The 21,054-nt window shown below is 36.8% G+C and overlaps 2 protein-coding genes and 1 long non-coding RNA gene across 4 annotated transcripts; all 3 read right to left on the reverse strand.

The window, feature by feature from the left end:
• Window positions 1-4,007: 4,007 nt before the first annotated feature.
• Window positions 4,008-5,512, reverse strand: LOC148297497 (protein FAR1-RELATED SEQUENCE 5-like). 2 transcript variants are annotated; one of them, XR_015833033.1, is made up of 3 exons: window positions 4,780-5,512; window positions 4,553-4,696; window positions 4,008-4,286 (listed from the first exon to the last, which is right to left on the reverse strand). XR_015833033.1 is itself a non-coding variant. In XM_088247370.1 (2 exons), the coding sequence occupies exons 1-2, from the start codon at window positions 5,499-5,501 to the stop codon at window positions 4,603-4,605; spliced, it is 816 nt and encodes a 271-aa protein (XP_088103496.1). In that variant the 5' UTR covers window positions 5,502-5,512; the 3' UTR covers window positions 4,510-4,602. The 2 variants fall into 2 exon arrangements, 1 of the variants encoding a protein (XP_088103496.1); XM_088247370.1 differs by lacking the exon at window positions 4,008-4,286 and having other exon boundaries at window positions 4,510-4,696.
• A 1,130-nt stretch (window positions 5,513-6,642) lies between these two features.
• On the reverse strand, window positions 6,643-7,957 carry LOC148297498 (uncharacterized). Its single transcript, XR_015833100.1, has 3 exons — window positions 7,773-7,957; window positions 7,510-7,687; window positions 6,643-6,962 (listed from the first exon to the last, which is right to left on the reverse strand). It is a non-coding gene; the product is annotated as an uncharacterized LOC148297498 (long non-coding RNA).
• Window positions 7,958-15,312: 7,355 nt separating this feature from the next.
• LOC110770730 (protein FAR1-RELATED SEQUENCE 5-like) lies at window positions 15,313-16,293 on the reverse strand. The gene has a single exon (XM_021974929.2). It carries the CDS (start codon window positions 16,291-16,293, stop codon window positions 15,313-15,315), a length of 981 nt encoding a protein of 326 aa, XP_021830621.2.
• Window positions 16,294-21,054: the final 4,761 nt, after the last annotated feature.

The raw sequence follows: 21,054 nt of genomic DNA on the forward strand, positions 1-21,054 counted from the left end.
ATTTGTCTTTAAGCTCTTCATCAATTCATCCAAATTAGGCCTTAACATGCTTGAATTGCATGAATTATGTTCTCCAAAGCCATCATTGTTACCTAAAGCTCAATTAACTGAAAGATAAACACAAAAAGGATTAAAAGCACAAGTTTAACTCAAAAACATAACCAAATCATAAGCTAGAAGGGTAAGAAATAATATACAATTATGAACCGATCAGTCACTGCCATTGAGTTTCTTTCAACGACTGACAGTGGTGTAATGAGGTTGACATGCTTGAAAAGCAAAACCTGACACCTCTTTTTAAAAATTGAAGTAAAGTACATATGTTGACTACACGCAAGCTTTAGTATGTTGGTCTATAAAGCTATGTCCCCTTCCTCAAACGAAATTGCATATGCAATCCTCATCCTCTAAAAACAAATAGGATTATTCAAGCATGTCATCCTCTTCAGGCGCCAACAACACAGTCGAATATGAAAAATTGGAGTTGCAGGCTCCATTTCCACGTTGTACTCGCCGACCCCTTCCATTTTCAACATCATTTGGGAGTGAGGGGGACTCCGATGATCCATTAGAGGCAATACATGCAGTCAGTAGCAAGCTAGATTATAATTCCAGACTGATCAATTCGTGGCACGAGAAATCTGTTGAAGACGAGGCCATTCTGGCTGATCTTAACATTAGAGTTAACAAAGCGTTCTCCCAAAAGAACAAGTACTTGAAGTTGAGTCATACAAGGAAGTTGAAAGCAGAGGAGTTGGATACAGTAATGAATGATGAAATTAAAGGTTGTTTGATGAACCATATGCGATGCGAAGAGCACCATAGTGAACTGGAGATGGCATTCAACGAAGGATTCGAAAATTTCCGAGCATTTGCGGCAACTACTCATACAAGTTATAATTGGGACTATGTATCCCCTGATGCTGTGAGAGAGATACTAGACGATGGTGGTGACATGAGTGAGCATAAGCACGTCAAAGCTGCTCGGAAGAAGCCGACCAATACGACTGACTAATTGCGGCTACGGCTGTTCAGTTGGTTGGGGTCATCGTGGTATTGCTAACAGGGACCAAATAATATGCTTTGCAATGTAAAACTATCTTATGGGACCATTATGTCAGTCGTCAGTAATTCGTCAATTTTGTATGAATGAATGAAATGTTTGGATGCAGTAAATTAAGCTATACAAATAATGGGTTATTCATGGACTTTTTTCTGATGTTATACAATACTTGGAATGTAATTTGTTCTTTTTCTTTTTCAAAACATCCCTTCACCCTAATAAAGGAAAAAAAAAATTAACAAATTGAAGAAGAGAGAAACTGATTAACACCAGAAATGGTCTATTCTCACTCAAAATAACAATAAAAATAATAATTTCGAGTAAATATAATTAACAAATGTAGAGGCTAAAAAGTAATATAATAATAATGTAGGGTAAATAATAATAAAATACTAATATAGCGTAACCATGAAACAGGGAATTCAGTAAGGAAGATGAAGTGTCAATGAGTTCGTATCAATTTTCGGAACATTTTTATCATTTTTGTGTATTTAGTTATGAATTTCATAAGAAAAAACAATAAAATAAGAATTTAGGGTAAAAACCAAGGATGTGGCCATGTGTATTGACGTACACTTGTGCAAGTGGTGAAAGGTGATGCGCTCAGATCGCGCCAGGTGTCAACTTCCGATTATTTTGGCTTTTTTTAGTGCAAAAATCTTGAAAAAAGTTAAATAAATTGTAGAAAAATTGGAAAAATGCCCCGAAAATTACTCCGGCCTCCTTGTGACGTTATACAACTGGGGGAAGCTAGAAATCATCAATTTCATAAAGAAAAAATTTGAATGCCTTTAGATAACTCACTTTCCTCTTAACCCTAGCTATATATGTTGTTAACTTTAACCTAGATAACCTACATCAACAAGCATCTCCCGTGAATGCTCGAAATTGTCTTTTAAAATGAATAACCATGAAACGGGGAATTCAGTAAGGAAGATGAAGTGTCAATGAGTTCGTATCAATTTTCGGAATATTTTTATCATTTTTGTGTATTTAGTTATGAATTTCATAAGAAAAAACAATAAAATAAGAATTTAGGGTAAAAACCAAGGATGTGGCCATGTGTATTGACGTACACTTGTGCAAGTGGTGAAAGGTGATGCGCTCAAATCGCGCCAGGTGTCAACTTCCGATTATTTTGGCTTTTTTTAGTGCAAAAATCTTGAAAAAAGTTAAATAAATTGTAGGAAAATTGGAAAAATGCCCCGAAAATTACTCCGGCCTCCTTGTGACGTTATACAACTGGGGGAAGCTAGAAATCATCAATTTCATAAAGAAAAAATTTGAATGCCTTTAGATAACTCACTTTCCTCTTAACCCTAGCTATATATGTTGTTAACTTTAACCTAGATAAACCTACATCAACAAGCATCTCCCGTGAATGCTCGAAATTGTCTTTTAAAATGAATAACCATGAAACGGGGAATTCAGTAAGGAAGATGAAGTGTCAATGAGTTCGTATCAATTTTCGGAACATTTTTATCATTTTTGTGTATTTAGTTATGAATTTCATAAGAAAAAACAATAAAATAAGAATTTAGGGTAAAAACCAAGGATGTGGCCATGTGTATTGACGTACACTTGTGCAAGTGGTGAAAGGTGATGCGCTCAGATCGCGCCAGGTGTCATCTTGCGATTATTTTGGCTTTTTTTTAGTGCAAAAATCTTGAAAAAAGTTAAATAAATTGTAGGAAAATTGGAAAAATGCCCCGAAAATTACTCCGGCCTCCTTGTGACGTTATACAACTAGGGGAAGCTAGAAATCATCAATTTCATAAAGAAAAAATTTGAATGCCTTTAGATAACTCACTTTCCTCTTAACCCTAGCTATATATTTTGCAACAACCAACATCACAAGTATATTTCCCTAATATTAATTATCTAAGTTTTAATAATACAATAATTAGTTTCCTTTCATATAAAAGGCTGTAAACGTATCTGTTTTGTTATAATAATCCACATATATAATAATTGGACAATGCTCTGAAGCCATCATGGGTGCGTGCATCTAGATCTTTGAACACGTCAACGCTATTCAATAAGTTGTCAATATGGCTCCGTCTTGGGTTCGTAGTAAATATCTCTATCATGTCAAATCACATCGTTCGATGGCCTGACACCAGTCAAGCAATTTTGAAATAGTACTGAATATTTGTCCTAGTCTATATGAGTGATTAGAACTTCACACAATATTTTATTTTTCACAGTATATGTTGCTTTGAGGGATTCCCTAAACATATAATATAAAGAAAGATAGAAAAAGTGTCACATGAAACAGTACAAACAACAACATATAACTGGGACAAATTAGAAGTATATTTCCTTAATGTTCATTATCTAATTTATAATAACACAAGTATTACTTTCATTTGCTTCATATATAATTATTGGGACTATGTATTGCAATTCCTTGTGTCTAAAATTGTATTTTGCAAAAACTGAAATATTATTCAATAAGTTGTCAATATCACCACGCGTTGGGAATCAGTAAAGTCGCATTATCATGTCCCTTCACATTAAACAGATGGCGTACTTTTTTGAAAAAATTGACACGTCAGTCATAAGTAACACTCTCCTTATTCACTTTACATGCCAATGTGCTATACATTCTTTGGTGAATGATTTATGGGTTATTTATATAACAAAATATTACAAATATTGCTGAATATTTATTTCGTCTATATGAGTGGGGACACGAGTGACCATAAGCACGTGCAAGCTGCTCGGAAAAAGCTGACCCATACGACCGAGTGAATATGGCTACCATTGTTCAGTTGGTTGGGGTGATCGTGATATTGCTAAGAGGGAGCACATAAAATGCTTTGCAATGTAATTTTCTTGTGTGTGCGAAATTACGAGTAGTTGAAATGTTGGTGTACACTTTAATATTCTCCAAGCATTCGAAATGTGATTAGCTGCAATGTACTTATCATGCACAGAAGATGTTGTATTGTAGTTTGTATTTTACACGCTGATTTCTAATCATTGTGTTCCAACATAGTGCAAATTTCAAGTATCCTTCAGGTACGAATGTTTACAAAATCGTGCACCAATATTGCTTCATAGTCAAGGTCAGATCTTAATAACCAGTCAAGCACTAGAACATAACATTAGGAAAAATTGGTTGCTGCTGTAAATGATTAGTGTTGCTAGAAATGATTCGTGCTGGAAATCATTACTGCTGATGGAAACAACAGCTCCCTGCTGGAAATGCTACATTACCCTGTGATACAATCAATGAATCTGTGTCACTCGTTCATAATTCAGCATAAACTACCCATTGTACATGGTAAAAGTCATTGCTTCTTCACAAAACTCAAAATTTGATACTTTATCAAATGTCTATGAAAATTTCCAAATAGGGAGAAGACATGTAAAATTAACATGTGTCCAAATTTCATGCAAGAAGTAATCCAACCAAATTTCCATTTCAATTAGCAGTGGACATGAACAAACAAATAAAATAAAACTGCATATAGAAAACTTAACCTGATCATTAGCCTTCATAACAACCGGCCTTTGTATAATACAAACATAAATCATTCGGTAGGTCCGTGCATCCTGTAAAATTCGTCGAATAATGGGTCACTGAGATCTATTGGAGTTGATTCCTCATTGTTTGACGGTGATGTCCTGCATAAACACCAAACACAAGCACATAAAAAATTTAACTATTCAAATTTTAGGTGTTATTATAAATAGTTTTAACATCTTACGGTGTGTTCAAATTTCTTGGGCATTGTCTTCTATCATGACCAATGTCTCCACACTCCCGACAGTGTCGAATCCCTCGCTTCATTGGCTTTTCCTTTGCTCCCGTTACTTGTTTCCACCTTCCTTTGCACCTTACTCTCTTAGGGTCTTTCATATATTGTGTTTGAGAGCTAGACCCTCCAACTTCGTTATTACTTGGTCCATCCTTCAACAACTTCAACTTCACCCGCAAACTTTTTAGAGTCTCTGACACTAGCTCACATCCTTCTTCACACATTAATGCATCCTCAACCACATCTGAAGCAAGTCGGGACATTGTACTCCGCTTTATTAAAAGACCAGGATCTGCAGAGTCTTTAATTTCGTTGCCATTTGCATCTGACACCAATCCAGCTTTCGTAGTTTTCTTCCACCTTTTCAAAATATATTTATCGGGCATATATTCAATCTGGTCCCTTCTGAACAATGCTAGGATGTGCTTGCAAATAATCCCAACAAATTCAAATTTTTTGCAGCTACACGATGCGTGGTCAGAATCTTTGACATATACAACTTCTGCCACTCTTGTTTGCCAATTTTTCCTTTCGCTCACATTAAAGACAACTTTTGAAGCATCCTCTGTTTTGAGCTCTAGGAAACATGTTGTACTTTGTATTAGTTCTTTCTCAAACTTTTGAAACATTGCCCTTGTGTACAAGGTAGCCATTTGTTTGTTCATTGGCATTGGTAGAATACATTGAGCCACTTCAAATGTATCTACGTGATCAGCAGCTAACTCTTTTTGACGTTGATGGGAAAGTGCCCTCTCAAATCGTATTATGAAATCCATCAACGAATTTCTCCTTGATATGTATTGCTTGAATAAAGCATGAGAACCTTCCGCTCTTTGGCTGCTTGACATTCCAGCGGCAAAAAAGTCTTGTGCGTAGGCTGGAACCCAAGATTCCCTTAAATCAAACATTGAACTTAGCCATTGATGGTCAGTCAAACCAGCCTTTGTAACCACAATATTCCACTTTGCATCAAACTCATCCTTATTGTCAGTATCCCATATGGCTTTCTGAAATTCACGCCAATACTCCTTATAAGCAGAATGTGGTAACTTAACATGGAACTTTGATGTGATGTGCCATATGCAAAGCCGATGAAATGTAGTCGGGAAGGCTATTGAAATCGCTCTGGTGATGGCCGCATCTTGATCTGTAATGATCGTTTTAGGTTCGCCACCTTGCATGGCTTTCTTAAACTCCTCAAACATCCAAATAAACGACTCAGTCGTTTCCTTGCTCAAAAATGTGCATGCTAAGACAATTGTCTAACCATGGTTATTAACTCCCAATATTGGTGCAAATGTCAAGTCGTATCGATTCGTGTTGAATGTGGTATCGAATACAACAACATCTCCATACAACCGGTATGCCCGTCTAGAAGTTGCATCTGCCCAAAAACATCGACTAAACCTGTCTTCGCCATCTCCCTCAATCTTGAAATAAAAAGCCTCATTTTTTTTCTGTTCAGCCATAAAATACTCGGTCACTAGTTCAACATCGTGGTTCCTCAGCTTCCCATTCACACTACATTCAAGATTGTAAATATCCTTTTTGATAAAATCGATTTTATCCATTCCTCCGGATTGCACCTCGAAAATACTTACCTTCTGATGAATGGGGATATTAACCGAACCCAACTGTTTTGTAAGTACTTTTGTAGAATCCGAAATACGACGGTGTGATCTCAATAAATGCACTCTTTCTGAGTCTGTCATCTTATGATTGTGTCCCTCTGCAAAAAGAGAGATGGCATACTTCTTGCTCCCATTTGTCTTCACAACCACAATCTTAGCTTTGCAATTACATCTACTTATTCCCCGCTGTCTTTTTCTCTCCCGAGTTTCATCTTTCCTGTATGCACCTTGTTTGCAACAAACAAATTCTTTCCTCAGAATCTCTTTCTTATATGTCCCCCGAAAGCTGGAATGAAGTCGAATACCAAAGCCAGCCAAGAATGCATATCTGTTATAGAAATTATAAGCGAGGTCAAGCGAGTCGAACTTCATCCCAACCGCTGGTGTTTCCTCATTTCTTACTTCAGGAATGTAAACCATCCCATTAGCTGTTACACAGTCATCACTCTCTGAGCCCCCAGACATTTTACCCACATATATTTTTGAACTACTTCTAAATCACTGCATAGCAAATATTAATTCATTAATCAATCATTACTGCATTACAACATATCAATGCATTCCACTTACAATAAACATCGCCCAAATTGACACAAAAAAGACGCATAGCCTAGCTTGTTTGTAAGAGCCATTATTACACAAAATTTAATAATAGTTACGTCATCTCTTGTGCAATAATCTGGAAAAAAATAACATTAGAACCAACATGTTCAACTAAGAACACAAATGTAATTCAAACCAGCAATTACAGAACTTCTCCCAATATCCTCTCCAAATGCTTACTCCTAATGCCATTAAGCCTAAGTTTAGGATCTTTTACCTACATTTTATAATTTCCCACCCCCACCAAAAACAATCAACTAAATATATTGAATATTCATAAGGAAATGACGCATTATTGACAGAAAACTGACGCATTATTGACGGCAGAATAACACATTATTGACCGCAGAAATGACGCATTATTGATGCCACAAATGACGAATTTCTCACCCTCACAAAAAACAAACCAAACCCAATAAAATCAATCCAGCAACAGTAAACTTACCTCTCAAACTCAAGCGGGAGCTCCGAAGTCAATCAGCTTAAGAGAATGTGGTGGACATTAGAGAAGACTCTTTGGTAGTGGAGACTCCATCTCTACCACAATCGAGGAACAAATGCTGCTGCGGCGTCTAGCTACAGAACCAGATATGCTACTTTGCTTTCATTTGGAATCTCGTGTGCTGAACGAAAAAGAGAAGGGGTTTTCACTTCAGCCATAGAATCAAAACAGGGCAATAGCTAGATAAGAGCCATTAATCGTCATACCGAGGATGCCATAGATCGCAGGCCTCCCAAGGAGCTGATGACAATGGAGCGACTATAGGGTTTGGGAGCTTTGGATCTTTCTAATTCTGGGTTTGCGTTACATTCAAAAACAGAGGATTGTGTTCTTGAATTTTTCAGAGAGGGAAATATCTTCAACTGAAGTTGGGTTTCCAACGGGTCAGATTCAACCCGGTTCTACATGCACCCTTTTTAAAAACTCACCGTTGGATGAAATCCAATGGCTCTAACATACCCCTCAAAAAAACCCCTTATAACTTTCCCCTCACTATAGAAGCTCCCCATGAGTATCGGACATGCCCGAACAGTGTTGGGCCAGAATTTGCTTTCTCAAGCAAGTTACAGTTACGACCCCCTGAGTCATGCCAATATTGCGCTCTCAAGGTCAAGCCCCTTGAGTTTTGTTAGGAATTGAAGACAATTTATGGAAAATAACAGGGAATTGAAGACAATTTATGGGGTAATGACATGTGGAAAGTTTTTACAATTTTCAGATTTTTTTTTTAATGGAAATTTATGATTTTTGCCTTGGTATTAGATGAATTCATTTTTCATGTTTATTATGGATTATCTCTTCATATACTCGTAATGCATTTGTGAAATTTCTTATTTATGTTCCTTAAGAGAGGTCAGGGGTTCGATCCCTACTCTCGTATGGAGTCACCACTTTGGCCAGCACTTTACCCTTTACGGGCCGACCCGGTGTGAGCGGGGATTAGTCTGGGTTGTGGTTAAGGCTTAAAGGTGCCATCCATAGTTGGGGCCCATCCAAGATCACATCGTGGTTCAGACCAAAAAAAATTTCTTATTTATGTATGACTATGTACGGTTTAATTGAATTATTTATTTATGCTTATACATATGTCAGGCCTCAGTTCAATTTAGTTAATTATACAGTGAATTTATAAAAAATTTATCATAAAACTTCGTGTGACTTGATCCCTTAAAAAGGAATAAGTAAGTAACATGGGGTTTTACCTAGGTGCCGGCCCAAAAGATATGTTAAATAGGTTTAGTTGTTTCCAAGTTTATGATTGAATTTTGATTAGAGTTTGAAGCCCGTTTGTTAATTGGGCAAGACTAAATAATTGTTTAATCCTCGTTCACAACAAGATGAATTTCAGTGCATTGGTTAGGTCGTTGTACGGGCATGAGGCCCATTAACACCATTTTGAATTGTGTATGAAAGAAAATTGTATGCTGAATGTTTGGGAAAACATTATTTTGTTTTTCTGCAAGTTGAAAAGATAGTCAGACATTGACCAAATGTTTTAAGGTTTGTCACGAATTTCAAGGTTGAATTCAAGACGAGTCCTTTCACCACGAGCTGCCTCATGCCGCTGGCAACAGTGGTGGTTTGGGGCGGTTTCTGACAACGGAAAAATTTCAACATCGATGGGTAATACCTATACCAAAACATTCAGACTAACATGGGGACTAACTTTTATACTTGACACGAAGGCAAGAGCTGCCGGAATTGGCCGCAGAACCACTCGAAATTGGCGGACGATGTGGGTGTATAAATCAAACAGTCAAATTGGAAAATCAAGCCCAAAACCCTATACAAATATCTAGAGCACGAAGAGAGGATGAAGTTTCATACCTCGATTGACAAAAAAGGTGGCCAGAGTTGCCGGAAAACACCAAGAAACTGTTGGAGCTCTTTTTCCTTAAATAAGAGAAATCCTTAATTGTTAACGCCAATTAACCACTGGGCTAGAGGAGGGAGAGAGGAACATTTTTCGTGAAGACGGCCTAGCCAACCTGTGCACAACGGCGTTGATTAGTGGTTAGAAAGTCAAATAGTCACTATTGAGATGCACTGTAGCGGATACCGTAGCACGCAGAAAATTTGATTTGTGAAAATTCCCATTATGTCCTTTTCTTGTTTAGACCTTTTCTCATTCGTTATAACTTGGAAATATAAGTGTGTCACCTGTCTAGGGACTCGTATCGACAAGCTCTATGCAACGGTGCTTCTGGATTCCCTAAAATTCTTTTTTTAAAAATTACTAAAGTGCCCCTATTCCCAAGGGCAACATTGGACTTTCAAACTTTATTTCCAAAATAAAGTCATTCTGGGCCGGGATGTTACAATATGTACGAATAATTAGTCCCCCTTAGGGTCCTCCATTACGGAGTTGAAGTATGCGAATCCATTATGCATTTGTGCGTTAACCGTCAAATCTACACCAATTGCCTTTTTTTAATATCTCACCCTCTTTTTTCTTTTTCTTTTTATTTTTTCTATTTCCTCTTCTCCCTCTTTCTTTCCGTTTGTTCCCTCTCTCTTTTTTATTACTTTTCTTTCTTCTCTCCTCGTCTACTTAATCTTTCTCTCTCTTCTTTCTTTCCTGGTCCCTCAAGTCCAGGTTTGTTTTTTGCTCCCTCTTCTAAAGGGCAACACCAAGATAGACATGACATGGGCATCAACCCACCCCTTCTCATACATTTCAGTGAAAACATTTAAAGCCTTTTCGAACTTTCCTGTATTGCAATAAACCACCCAGAATCTCACATTTCTTGCAATCTCATTTCAAGAAATTCAATTGAACCTCCAACAAACATTTATAGCTATAACTATTTGGAACACAAAGACTCTTCTGTCTACTGCGCAAATCTCACGGCCTGGAGTTCCGGGCCGAGGGGATATGCGTTGACACGCGGCTTCCTGCTTTTGGATGTGGTGCGGTTGTGTGCGGGCGTGCCAGCACTATCTACCGTGCGTCGAGATGTTGATGTGGATGTAAATGGTTAAGTGGTGCGCCTATTTGAACTCGTCTTCTAATCAAATGATTGTAGCCGAGAGAGGAACTAATCTCGGCTGTCAGGTTCCCGACCTGAGCTACAAGGCCGTTTAGTGGTGGTGTTGGTGGTGGGTTTCGGGCGGTGCTCCGACGCGCTGCTCGGTGAGCGACGGTCGTATGATATATGGGGTGAATGAGCGAATAACAAAGATGGTGCTTCGGGGCCTTAAAAATCAAGGGTCGTATGATATATTGATGAATGGATTTTCCTTACAGTCTAACACTACTCCTAGGAAAGCAAGTAAAGATATTGAAAGTGCATTACAGGAAAATATAAGTTGCTCCGTGGGAGGCTTTGGTTTGGTGTTTGAACCCTTTGAATGTAGTTTGAGCTTTGTATTTATAGGAAGAGTTCTTGGATGAGTAATCGAGGCTGAAAATCTGCATGGTGGAGCCTGATTAGAGCAAGTGGGTGGTCCAATCGACATTTGGGATCGTGAAGTATGGTGGTGTGACCCCATAAATCCTGGTAAATCTCGACCGCCGCCCTGATCGTGGGTTCTGCGCTTCTGGCCGTGGGGACGCATTTATTGCTCTAATAGTTAGTCACCCAATCTCTCAAGCTGTAAGAATTCTTGTGAGAATGTCTGCGTCTAATCACTCTGTTTTCTGTCGCCAAACCCTGACTTCAGTCACTTCCCACCTTCCCTCGTGCATTAAATGCTTATTTGTGGCCAGTGGATTTGCTGCAATAAACAGAGGCACTACTTCATTAAATGAAGCGTGGGACCCTGCTGCCACTTGATGATCTGACTTTAATGCCTTTGGCCATAATTTTGTTCGGCCTCGGCCTACAATCGAGGCCGAGAAGATCATGCCTTAGCAACTCCTCTCTTGTTTTCAGGGAGGCCAAACATCTTGGCGAAACGCCGCATTTTAGTTCCACGAGCAAGTGCTAGGACCGAGAAAAGGGGCCCCTTCGACCAGTTCATGGCCGTGATTTATTAGGCACAAACACCTTCACTTTAACTTGATCAAACAAAAATTTAGCTTCTTAAACCAACTTTGCACTACCTAAACATCTTTTAAAGAAACCCAAAGCTCCAGGAGTCGGAGAACAATTTGAATTCACAATTTCCATAGCCATGGCTCTCAATGGAACATTTTGTTGAATGATAGGTCTGGGTTTTTTTTTTTGGTCGAATGGGTATGGGTTTGTGGGTGGGGGGAGGAGCAAAAAACGCTTGGATTGAGGGAGCAGGGAAGAGAGAACAGAGCTGAGAAGAAAGAAGAGAGAGAGAGAGATTGAGCAGAGGAGGAGAGACCAAAGAAAAGAGGAAGAAGAAGGAAAAATAATAAAGAAAGAGAGAGAGACGAGGAAAAATAATAAAAAAAGAGAGGGAGCAAAAAGAAAGAAAGAGAGAGAAGAGGAAATAGATTTTTTTTTTTTTAAAAAAAAAGAGGGTGAGATATTAAACAAACGGCAATTGGTGCAGATCCGACAGTTAAAACATAAATCCGTAATGGATTCGCAGACTTCAACTCCATAATGGAGAAGGACCCCCTTAATATATACTTGAGTGGCTATAAAGAAAAAATCTATAACAATAAGTACGTGTTTGAATGAGGAAATTTTAAAAGTACTAAGGCATTCATAAATGATGTAAATTAAGAATGGTGTGTTTGAATGAGGAAATACTTGGACTAAATAACACTAGGCACATATATATATATATATATATATATATATATATATATATATATAGTTTTGCTCACATTAGGATGATTGGATTTTAATTAAAATGCGGACACTAAAGGTGAAACGTCAGATCAATCCAATGGTTCTGCAGCTTTGATATGTATTAATTGACAAAACTTAAAATCAAGCGTAGATCAACTCTTTGGTGTTTTTTTTTCACGCGCAACTGGCAGCCACTTTACTGATTATTGAACTAATTTCATATTATATCAAACTTATCATACCTTCCTCTCTCCTTCTTTCTCTCGATGACCTCATGCTTTCCCTTCTCTCTCTTCTTCTTCTCTCTGTCTCTCACCCTCTCTTTCTTTTTTTAATTTTCTTTCTCTTTCTTCTTCTATTTCTCTCTCTCTCTCTCTCTCTCTCTCTCTCTCTCTCTCTCTCTCTCTCTTTTTGCAACTTCTCTCCATACGTCTCTCTCTCCCTCTTCTCTGCTTCTTCTCCTTCTTAACAAAGGGGGGTTAAGCCCAGAGAACAATGGTTTCATTAAGCCTGTTGTTTTTTCCTTGAGTCAAAAAACTTGTGGAAAATGCATGACATGCCTCTTTAATTTCTAGATTTCCATAGACATTTCATTAAGCCTGTTATTTTTCCTTGAGTCAAAAAGCTATGAGAACAATGAGACTTGATAATTTGTGGATTGCGATGGGTGTTTCTTTGTTTTTCTCTACAAGTCAACAATCTTCTGGAAAACACACCCCTTAATGGCGGTACATATGCAATCATAACCTATAAATTAATTGACAAATTTAATTGGGGGTTGTGAACCTTTCTGCAATGGGTGTTTCTTTGTTTCTCTCTCTAGTATCTGGCATTTGGCATTTAACCAAATTTACAGAGAGAGATATAGAGATTGAGAAAAAGGAGAAGAAGAAGAAGAAAAGAGAGAGAAGTAGAAGAAGAAAGAGAAAGAAAATTGAAAAAAGAAAGAGAGGGAGAGAGACAGAGAGAAGAAGAAGAAGAGAGAGCGCGAGGCAACCGAGAGAACAAAATAGAGAAGAATAAAAAAATAAAAGGGTGGATACATTCCTCCTCTCGTTTTTGCCTTTCCATTCGTTGTTTTTGTTTTTTTGTCCGTTCTTTCTCACTTTGAAACCAAATATTGACACAATTGTTTCATTCTCTCTCCTGTTTCATTTTTCCATTCTCACTCTCATACTTCTCTCACAATTGTTTCATTCACTTTTCTTTTTTCTTTTTTCCTTCTCTTGCTTTTTCTCAATTTTTCTTTCTACTCTTTTTTTCTGTCATTTTTCTCTCTTTGAAACCAATTGTCACTGTTTGTTTGATACCTATGTTTTCTTTATAATTGACATGCTCCAATAAGAAAAAATACTTTAAGCAAATAATACCTTATTATTAAGAAAAATTTAAAAGAACTCTTGAAATATAAAAGTTCTACAAATTACTTGTCCTTGCAGCATCTCTTTCATTCAAATTCATCTTTGTAAGAAAAATTATATATATAAAAAACCTAAAAGATTCACATGTCCTCGTGTTTATTCGCATAGTCTAGACTCAAGTGCAAGATGTTCCATATTCATTACTGTAGTATGAAGCCCACGTTTGCACTTCCAGGTAATTTTTAGCTTGTTAAAGGAAAAATGAATATCATAATGTGTTACTTCAATTTTCCTGTCAATAAATTAACACACATATATACATCAATATTACCTATGGAGAAGGAACTCTCATCTGTATTAGATAAATTTGAATTTGCATCATCGCATCTACATCAAAGGAAAACAATAATTAAGACGATTGATGCAATATTCATATATAAAAAATTTGAATAATAATTACACACTCACCCATTTTTTAGCATTGGACAATTTCTTTTCTCATGTGATTGCCCAATTTTTCCGCATCCATGACAGCGCCTACTCTTACTCTTTCCCTTCTCTTTTCCTCTTTTTAGCCTTTTTCCACAACCTTTTGCTCTAACAGGAAGTGGTTCATTAAACTTGTGTGCTTGAGTAGTAGTACATTTTTTAGGAACTCCACTTGTAGCATAAACTATAGGTTTGATCTCCTGAAGCGCATTTTGTAATTTTTTTGCTACGATGTCACTTGCTTTTTCGTTTGTCATAGCTTTATCAATTACATATGAAGCAAGTTGAAACAATCTAGTTCGTCTCACAAGAAATGATTTTTCAGAAAAATCATTTAATTCTAGACCGTCATCATCAAAAACTCTCTCTAAATTTTCTGTTTTAGTCCATCTCTTCAAGATATATTGATGTGGCAAATAAGTGAACCGCATAGTATTCAAAATGCCAAGATGTGTCTACATGTGATTCCTTGACTCTCAAATTTTTTGCAACTACACGAAGCAAAATCCAATTCTTTTTCATGAACAATTTCTCGCACTCTGGAACCATGGTCATTGTTTCTCCTCTTAACTTTGTACACACAATAATTGGCAGTCTCACTTGTCAACTCAGCCATATATAACAAACTACACCATGATTCATCTTGAAATTCATAGAAAATTTTACGTGTGTAAGTCCCAGCCATTTGCTTTTCCATCTCTAATGGCAATTTCAACATAGGTTTCTCATTCTTATCAATATGATCAGCACTTAACTCCTGATGACGTTGTCGTACAAGTGCCATACTTAACAGTGTTATAAAGTCGGTTAAAGAATTATTTTTGGAAACATATCTCTTGAAGAATGCATGGCAACTTTCTACTCATTGGTTACTTGTCATTCCGGTTGAAAAAACATGATTCACATATGCAGGAACCCAACTTGAACGAATTTCTTACAATGACCGCAACCAATCATTATCTTGTGACTCACTTTTTTCCACAATCTTCATCCACTTTGAGTCAAACTCTTCAGTGATTTCTTATTCCCATATGCATTTTCTAAAATCTTCAAAATAATCTCTATATTTAACCCCACCTAACCTTTCTGAGAATTTATCTAATATGTGCCAACTACAATACCTGTGAGTTATATTTGGAAAAGCTTGTCCAATGGCTTTTGTCATTGCTGGATATCAGTAATAATCATTTTAGGGGAACCTCCAGGCATGGCTTTCTTAAATTTCTCAAATAGCCCCATAGAAAAGAATTAGTTGTCTCATCACTTAGGAATGAACAAGCAAACACTGTTGTTTGACCATGATTATTGACCCCTACAAATGGTGTAAATATCATACCATACCGATTAGTGTTATAAGTACTATCAAACACAACCACATCTCCAAAAAACGTGTACGCCTTCCTTGATTTTGTGTTAGCCCAAAAACAATGAGTAATTCTATCTTCTTCATCTGCCTCAATCTTAAAAGTGAAGGACGGATTCTTTTTGTGCTCTAGCTGGAAATGCTCATACAACATATCTGCATCATGTCCCTTCAACCCATTACACAAATTCCTTTCATTATTGTAAATATTCTTCTCTAGACATCCAACATTTTCTATCTCCCCAACTTGCATTTCAAGAAGGCTAAATTGTTGATGTGTAGGTATATTTGCTGCTGAAAATAGTTGGGTTATACACTTATGAGAATTTGAACCTGTACGATGAGACCTTAACAAGTGTACTCTTTTAGGACTTTTTAATGGGTGGTTGTGACCCTCCACAAATAGGCTGACTACATAGGTTCCCGATTTCGACTTCACCACAGCTAGCTTTGCCTTAAGACCTTCTCGAGTAATACCTCTACGCCTTTTTTTCTCACCAACTCCTTTAGCGGGCACTCCTTCTTTAGAACACACATACTCCTTTCGTAGGATTTCATTAGTTTCTTTATTCTTCCTACTAGAATTGATTCTGACACTGAAACCAACTTCCTTGGCATAATTATTGTAGAACTCATGAGCATCATCTAATGACTCAAATCCTTGGCCTGATTTTGGCTTGTGGTCATCTCTTAGTTGTGGTATGTAGATTTTGTCACACGAATCATAATATGAATTTAATCTATATTGCCCAACCCCTTCAGAATGACCATCTAATTCTTGGGCCATGTAATCCATCTTCATGATACGATTATAGTGAAAACAATAATAATAAGAATCATAAAAACCATAGAATAATATTTCTCAAAGAAGAAACAAATAAAAAAACTAAGAAAATAAATGAACAATTGTCTGTTGTATAATAAAAAACGTTGGTCAAGAAATCATGACAGACAAATTGGTATACGAGTCAAAAAAACAGAGAAATCATGATGGTCAAGATATTAAATCACTACTACAGAAATTGAAATAGACGACGGGAATCTGTTGCTTCGATTCAGCTGCACCAAAATGGATTCAGCTGCATTCTCAACTTGTGATACTCGCAAGTGCACGAGCCGTTTGGTAGCATAGCATATGTAAGTGCGAGGTCGATCCCACGAGGATTGGTGATTGAATGATCCAATTCATTTCCCCTACACAAAACAGAAATGAAAAAGAAAATAAATAAAACAAGAAAAAAAGGAAATAACTCAAGCAAATAAGTTCCCAAGTTCAATTAGATTAACGGATTGATTCTAGCTAAAGTATGATTAAGCCATGGTGTTTGGTCATAACCTTGTGTTCCTAATTCCCTAATTTGATCATTTGTTGTCTAACCTAAAATTAAGCATTAGGGACCCATTAAGCATAGAAGAACAATTTAAATAATCAAGCATGTATCTAATCCCTGTTGTCGAATGTCCATACATACTCTTCATATTCATAGTTCAATTTGAATTAAAGCATGGTGTCTACTCTTAATTCAAACCAAGATAGCTAACATGCAAGCCTAAATGGTGATCAATCATTCAAACTAGCATATTAACTTATAAGCATAATGAATAAGAACAAAACCCATAATTGAAACTTGGAAACTAATTAAACTTGAATACTTAAGAAAGAATGTACATTACAAATAAAAGTAAAGTGGAACTAAGAAAACTTGAAGGAAAATTTAGTAAAATCATTTTGCTACAACAATTGACAACTTGAAAGGAAACTAAGAGAATTTAGGGAGAGAAGGGAAGGGAGCTCTAGAGAAGTGTTTGAGAGCTCCCCCCCTTGGGGTGTGATTAATGAAGCTTGAAGACTTCTCTATTTATAGGGCTAAGAGGGAGGAACATCATGATGAAATCCAACACAACCATTCCTCTTTTAATTCAACCCATAACTCACACTTCATCTTGTCTATGTTAGTGTGGTTGGAATCAATCTCATCCCATACTTCTTTTGCTGCACCTCAAGCTTTCTTCACATGGGAATTCAAAGGTGTTCAATTGTGGCTGCCTTTTGCTGCCAACCCATGTGGGTTGTCTTTTGATTGCTGGAAAAAATGACTCTTCTGAACTAGGCTTGGTGTAGGAAGGCCTGAGGTTTCAATGTGTATCCAATGTGGCTCAAATTTGGATATGTCATAATAGACACCCATTGGAACAACTTGTATGAAGAATGTATTCCCATCGAAGCACTAGAAGTGTGTGTTTTAGGCCTTGTAAGTTGGCTGCCGAACAGAGACTGGAATTGACTTCATTTTATTTATGCTTTACATGCATGCACATGCTTTTTCTTTAATAGCTCCATCATGTACCAACTTGCTCCTTTAGAATTTCATAGCTGGAATGCCTCACTACTTCACTCATTATATTGGGTACAAAGTCAGTTATAGTTGGGGTGAGGCACATGGCTAAAAGGAGGCACATGGCAAAAAGCTGGCAGTTGCAAATCCTCCTGAGCAAGGTTGAGTGTTGGACGGGCTAAGCACTCCACATATGTTCAATTGGGCTGAAATTTGGATATGTTGTACTAGACACCCATTGGAATAAGTTTCATGAAGATCTTCACCTCATCCGAGCCCCAGAGCATGCTGATCCAAGGCCACGAAGTTGACCTACGAAAATGAACAAAAACAGAATTTATAACCAATAAAGCACTTTTATTTCATTTTCATTCTAACCAAGGTAAAATCTATGAAAACACAAAAAGAAAGTAAAAAGTTACAAAATGTCAAGAACTAACTCAAAATGTTAGGTGAATAACATGATAAATCATGTGTAAAAATGAACCGAACAGAATCCACCGTCATGTAGCATGTTTTAAAACCAATGTGAAATCGACCGCCATCTTTTAATACATAAAATAACGACAGAAAATAACCGACGTCGTTAATATATTACACATCACAAAACAACTAAAACCGACGTCTAATTCATACATAAATAGCTTAAAAAGACAACTTCGACTATATTAGACGACGGTTTTAGTAAAAACAGACGTTTAACTAATGTTAAATGTCAAGAACAACTACAAAGTCGACGTAAAAATGATTATCAACGTCACTAATTGAAAGAAACCGACGTGTAAAACGTAGAAACCGTCGTGGTTAATATATACTACGTTCACTAAATAAAAAAACTGACGTCTAAAACATATAACATGTGACGTTTGAAAACTTTAGCGTGTCACATATTTACTTGGACCGACGTAACAAACAAATAACCACGACTTTTTAGGTCACCACAGACGTTGAAAATGATTTGACGGCTTGAACAGAGAAATAAACGACGTGGATTTAATATTGCACGTCGGTTAATTAAAATATTTGTCATGTTTAATCCATTTACTATGGCCTAGGAGTCACATTTTGGGACGTGGTTAATTATTTACAACGTCGGTTTTTATAGGCCTTGATGTGGTTGGCATTTTAAAAGTCTCTTTTGTGAGCCACTTAGACGTGTGTAATCTTTGAGACGTCATTGCTTTTAGCCTAACCGTCGTTAAGAAGTAAGGAAACGCCTTGAATTATGGATTTGACGTCGGTTATTGTAAAATGAAGGTCGTGGTTAGAGCTTTACTATGTCCCAAGAATCCAATTCTTCAACGTTGTTATACAACTTACTACGTCGGTGATTTGTTTATTCCATGACGTGGCTAGTCTTTTTAAAGTCCCTTTTATAACCTTTTTTGACTTGTGTATTCTCTGAGACCTCAATTGTTTTATTATAACTGACGTGCAACATTGTTTTTACGATGGTAATCATCAATCGATGGTATCCTTAAATTCGTCGGTTTGAGCTCTCTTCCGTCGTGTTATTCTTTATTGTACGTCGTGTATTATTTTATTTACCGTCGTTGTTGTTAATATTTATTAACCGTGTTTAAATTAATTTTAATTAACCAACGTGTTTTCTTTTTCAAATGACGGTTTTTATTTCATTTTTGCGTTGGCATTCCACGTCGTTTGTGAAAACCCGACGTTGGTTATTTTTTAGACGTCTCTTTTTGCGATTTTTTTAACTTGACCGTCATATTTTCAGCTTTAACCCATTATTTTTAATTTTTGATTTGTCGTGCCCAAAGCCTGCAGAATGAAAATGTGATCGGAATTAAAATGATATACAGAGCTATTAATTAATGTCATACAATTAACTGCATAACTAATGTCATGCATTACAATAATCAATCAATCCATATATCTTCACACCCATCTCTAATATTCTCACTCCCAAACTCACCCACTAGGTCATCAAATGTGTCAACATTTGGTATCCCTCTAGTAAATGGCTCACACTCAATTCTAATATCACCTAGCACATCATCACCAATAACATCATTATATTCTCTATTAGGCATTGATAACACTACCGACCAACCACGATGCATTGGGTCGTCAACATAAAATACTTGTTTGACTTGAGAAGCCATAATAAATTGGTCATTCCTATGTCCAATTTTACTCGTATCTACAAGGGTAAATCTAAGTTCGTCGACTACAAGGCCCGAAGTGTTATCTATCCAATCACACCTCAAGACTGGGATTCTAAACTTTTGGTAGTCAAGGTCCCAAATTTCTTGAATAACCCCATAAAACCCCATATTGGAGACAATAGGGTTTTTATCCTTGGCACTAGCAACTTGCATAGTATGTGCAAGTAAATAAACTCCACTATTTTGGACAAGTTCGCACATCATCTTGTGCCTTGGTGTTAAATTTCACACCATTAATAAGATAGCTCCTATATGATGGCACTGCCATGCTTGGACCAGCTGCTAACCACCTCAAATTTTTTGATACGCCATTATTGTCTTTCCCATTAATTTCACTTTGAACCTGCAAATTAATAACATATATCTTAATTCAACCTAACATATAGAAAGAAAGAAAATCAAAAGTTCAATATGTCAGTCAATAACATATATACCTTAAAGCGTAGCCATTGAATGAAAGTGCTATTGTGCTTATCTTGTAGCCACTTTGTTCTCTTTCTAAATTTTGGATAAGTGGTCTTGATGTGGATCATATGTTCCCTACAATTGACACGAAAAAATCACGCATTACGGTCACTTGTATATAAGATAAACATAAGGAGTAATAATATTTAAAATGGCTACATATGAAAAATTAAACTCATACGTACTCGATATATAAGGTAGGACTTCCTCCGTATTCTCCAAGACATATAGATGTGCCTGGTTCAACAAGTTCATATCAACTAAGCTCACTGTGCAACCTGATAATGGCTTTGAAAACTCTCATCTTCTGGCTTGAAGGCACTCCAACTGTACTAACATCAGATAAATGCTCGGTACAAAACTCTACAGCTTCTTCAGCTATATACCGCTCAGCAATGCAACCTTTGGGACGAGTAGGATTCTGAACATATCCCTTTAGCACTTTCATATATCTTTCAAACGGATACATCCATCTAAAATATACTGGCCCACATAGACGAACTTCTCTGAGAAGATGTACTACTAGATGAACCATGATATCAAAGAATGAAGGGGGAAAGTACTTCTCAAGAA

This window comes from Prunus avium, chromosome 1 (genome assembly GCF_965620075.1).
Source record: "Prunus avium chromosome 1, drPruAviu1.hap1.1, whole genome shotgun sequence".
Lineage (NCBI taxonomy): Eukaryota > Viridiplantae > Streptophyta > Magnoliopsida > Rosales > Rosaceae > Prunus > Prunus avium.

What these genes read in the sequence shown, in the direction of transcription:
- LOC148297497 (XM_088247370.1), bottom strand. Translation starts at nt 5,501, where the DNA reads ATGCCAATGAACAAACAAATGGCTACCTTGTACACAAGGGCAATGTTT. An exon ending in CCAAGAAATTTGAACACACC is followed by an intron (nt 4,697 to 4,779) that starts GTAAGATGTTAA and finishes GTGTTTATGCAG; the next exon opens with GACATCACCGTCAAACAATG.
- LOC110770730 (XM_021974929.2), bottom strand. Translation starts at nt 16,293, where the DNA reads ATGAAGATGGATTACATGGCCCAAGAATTAGATGGTCATTCTGAAGGG.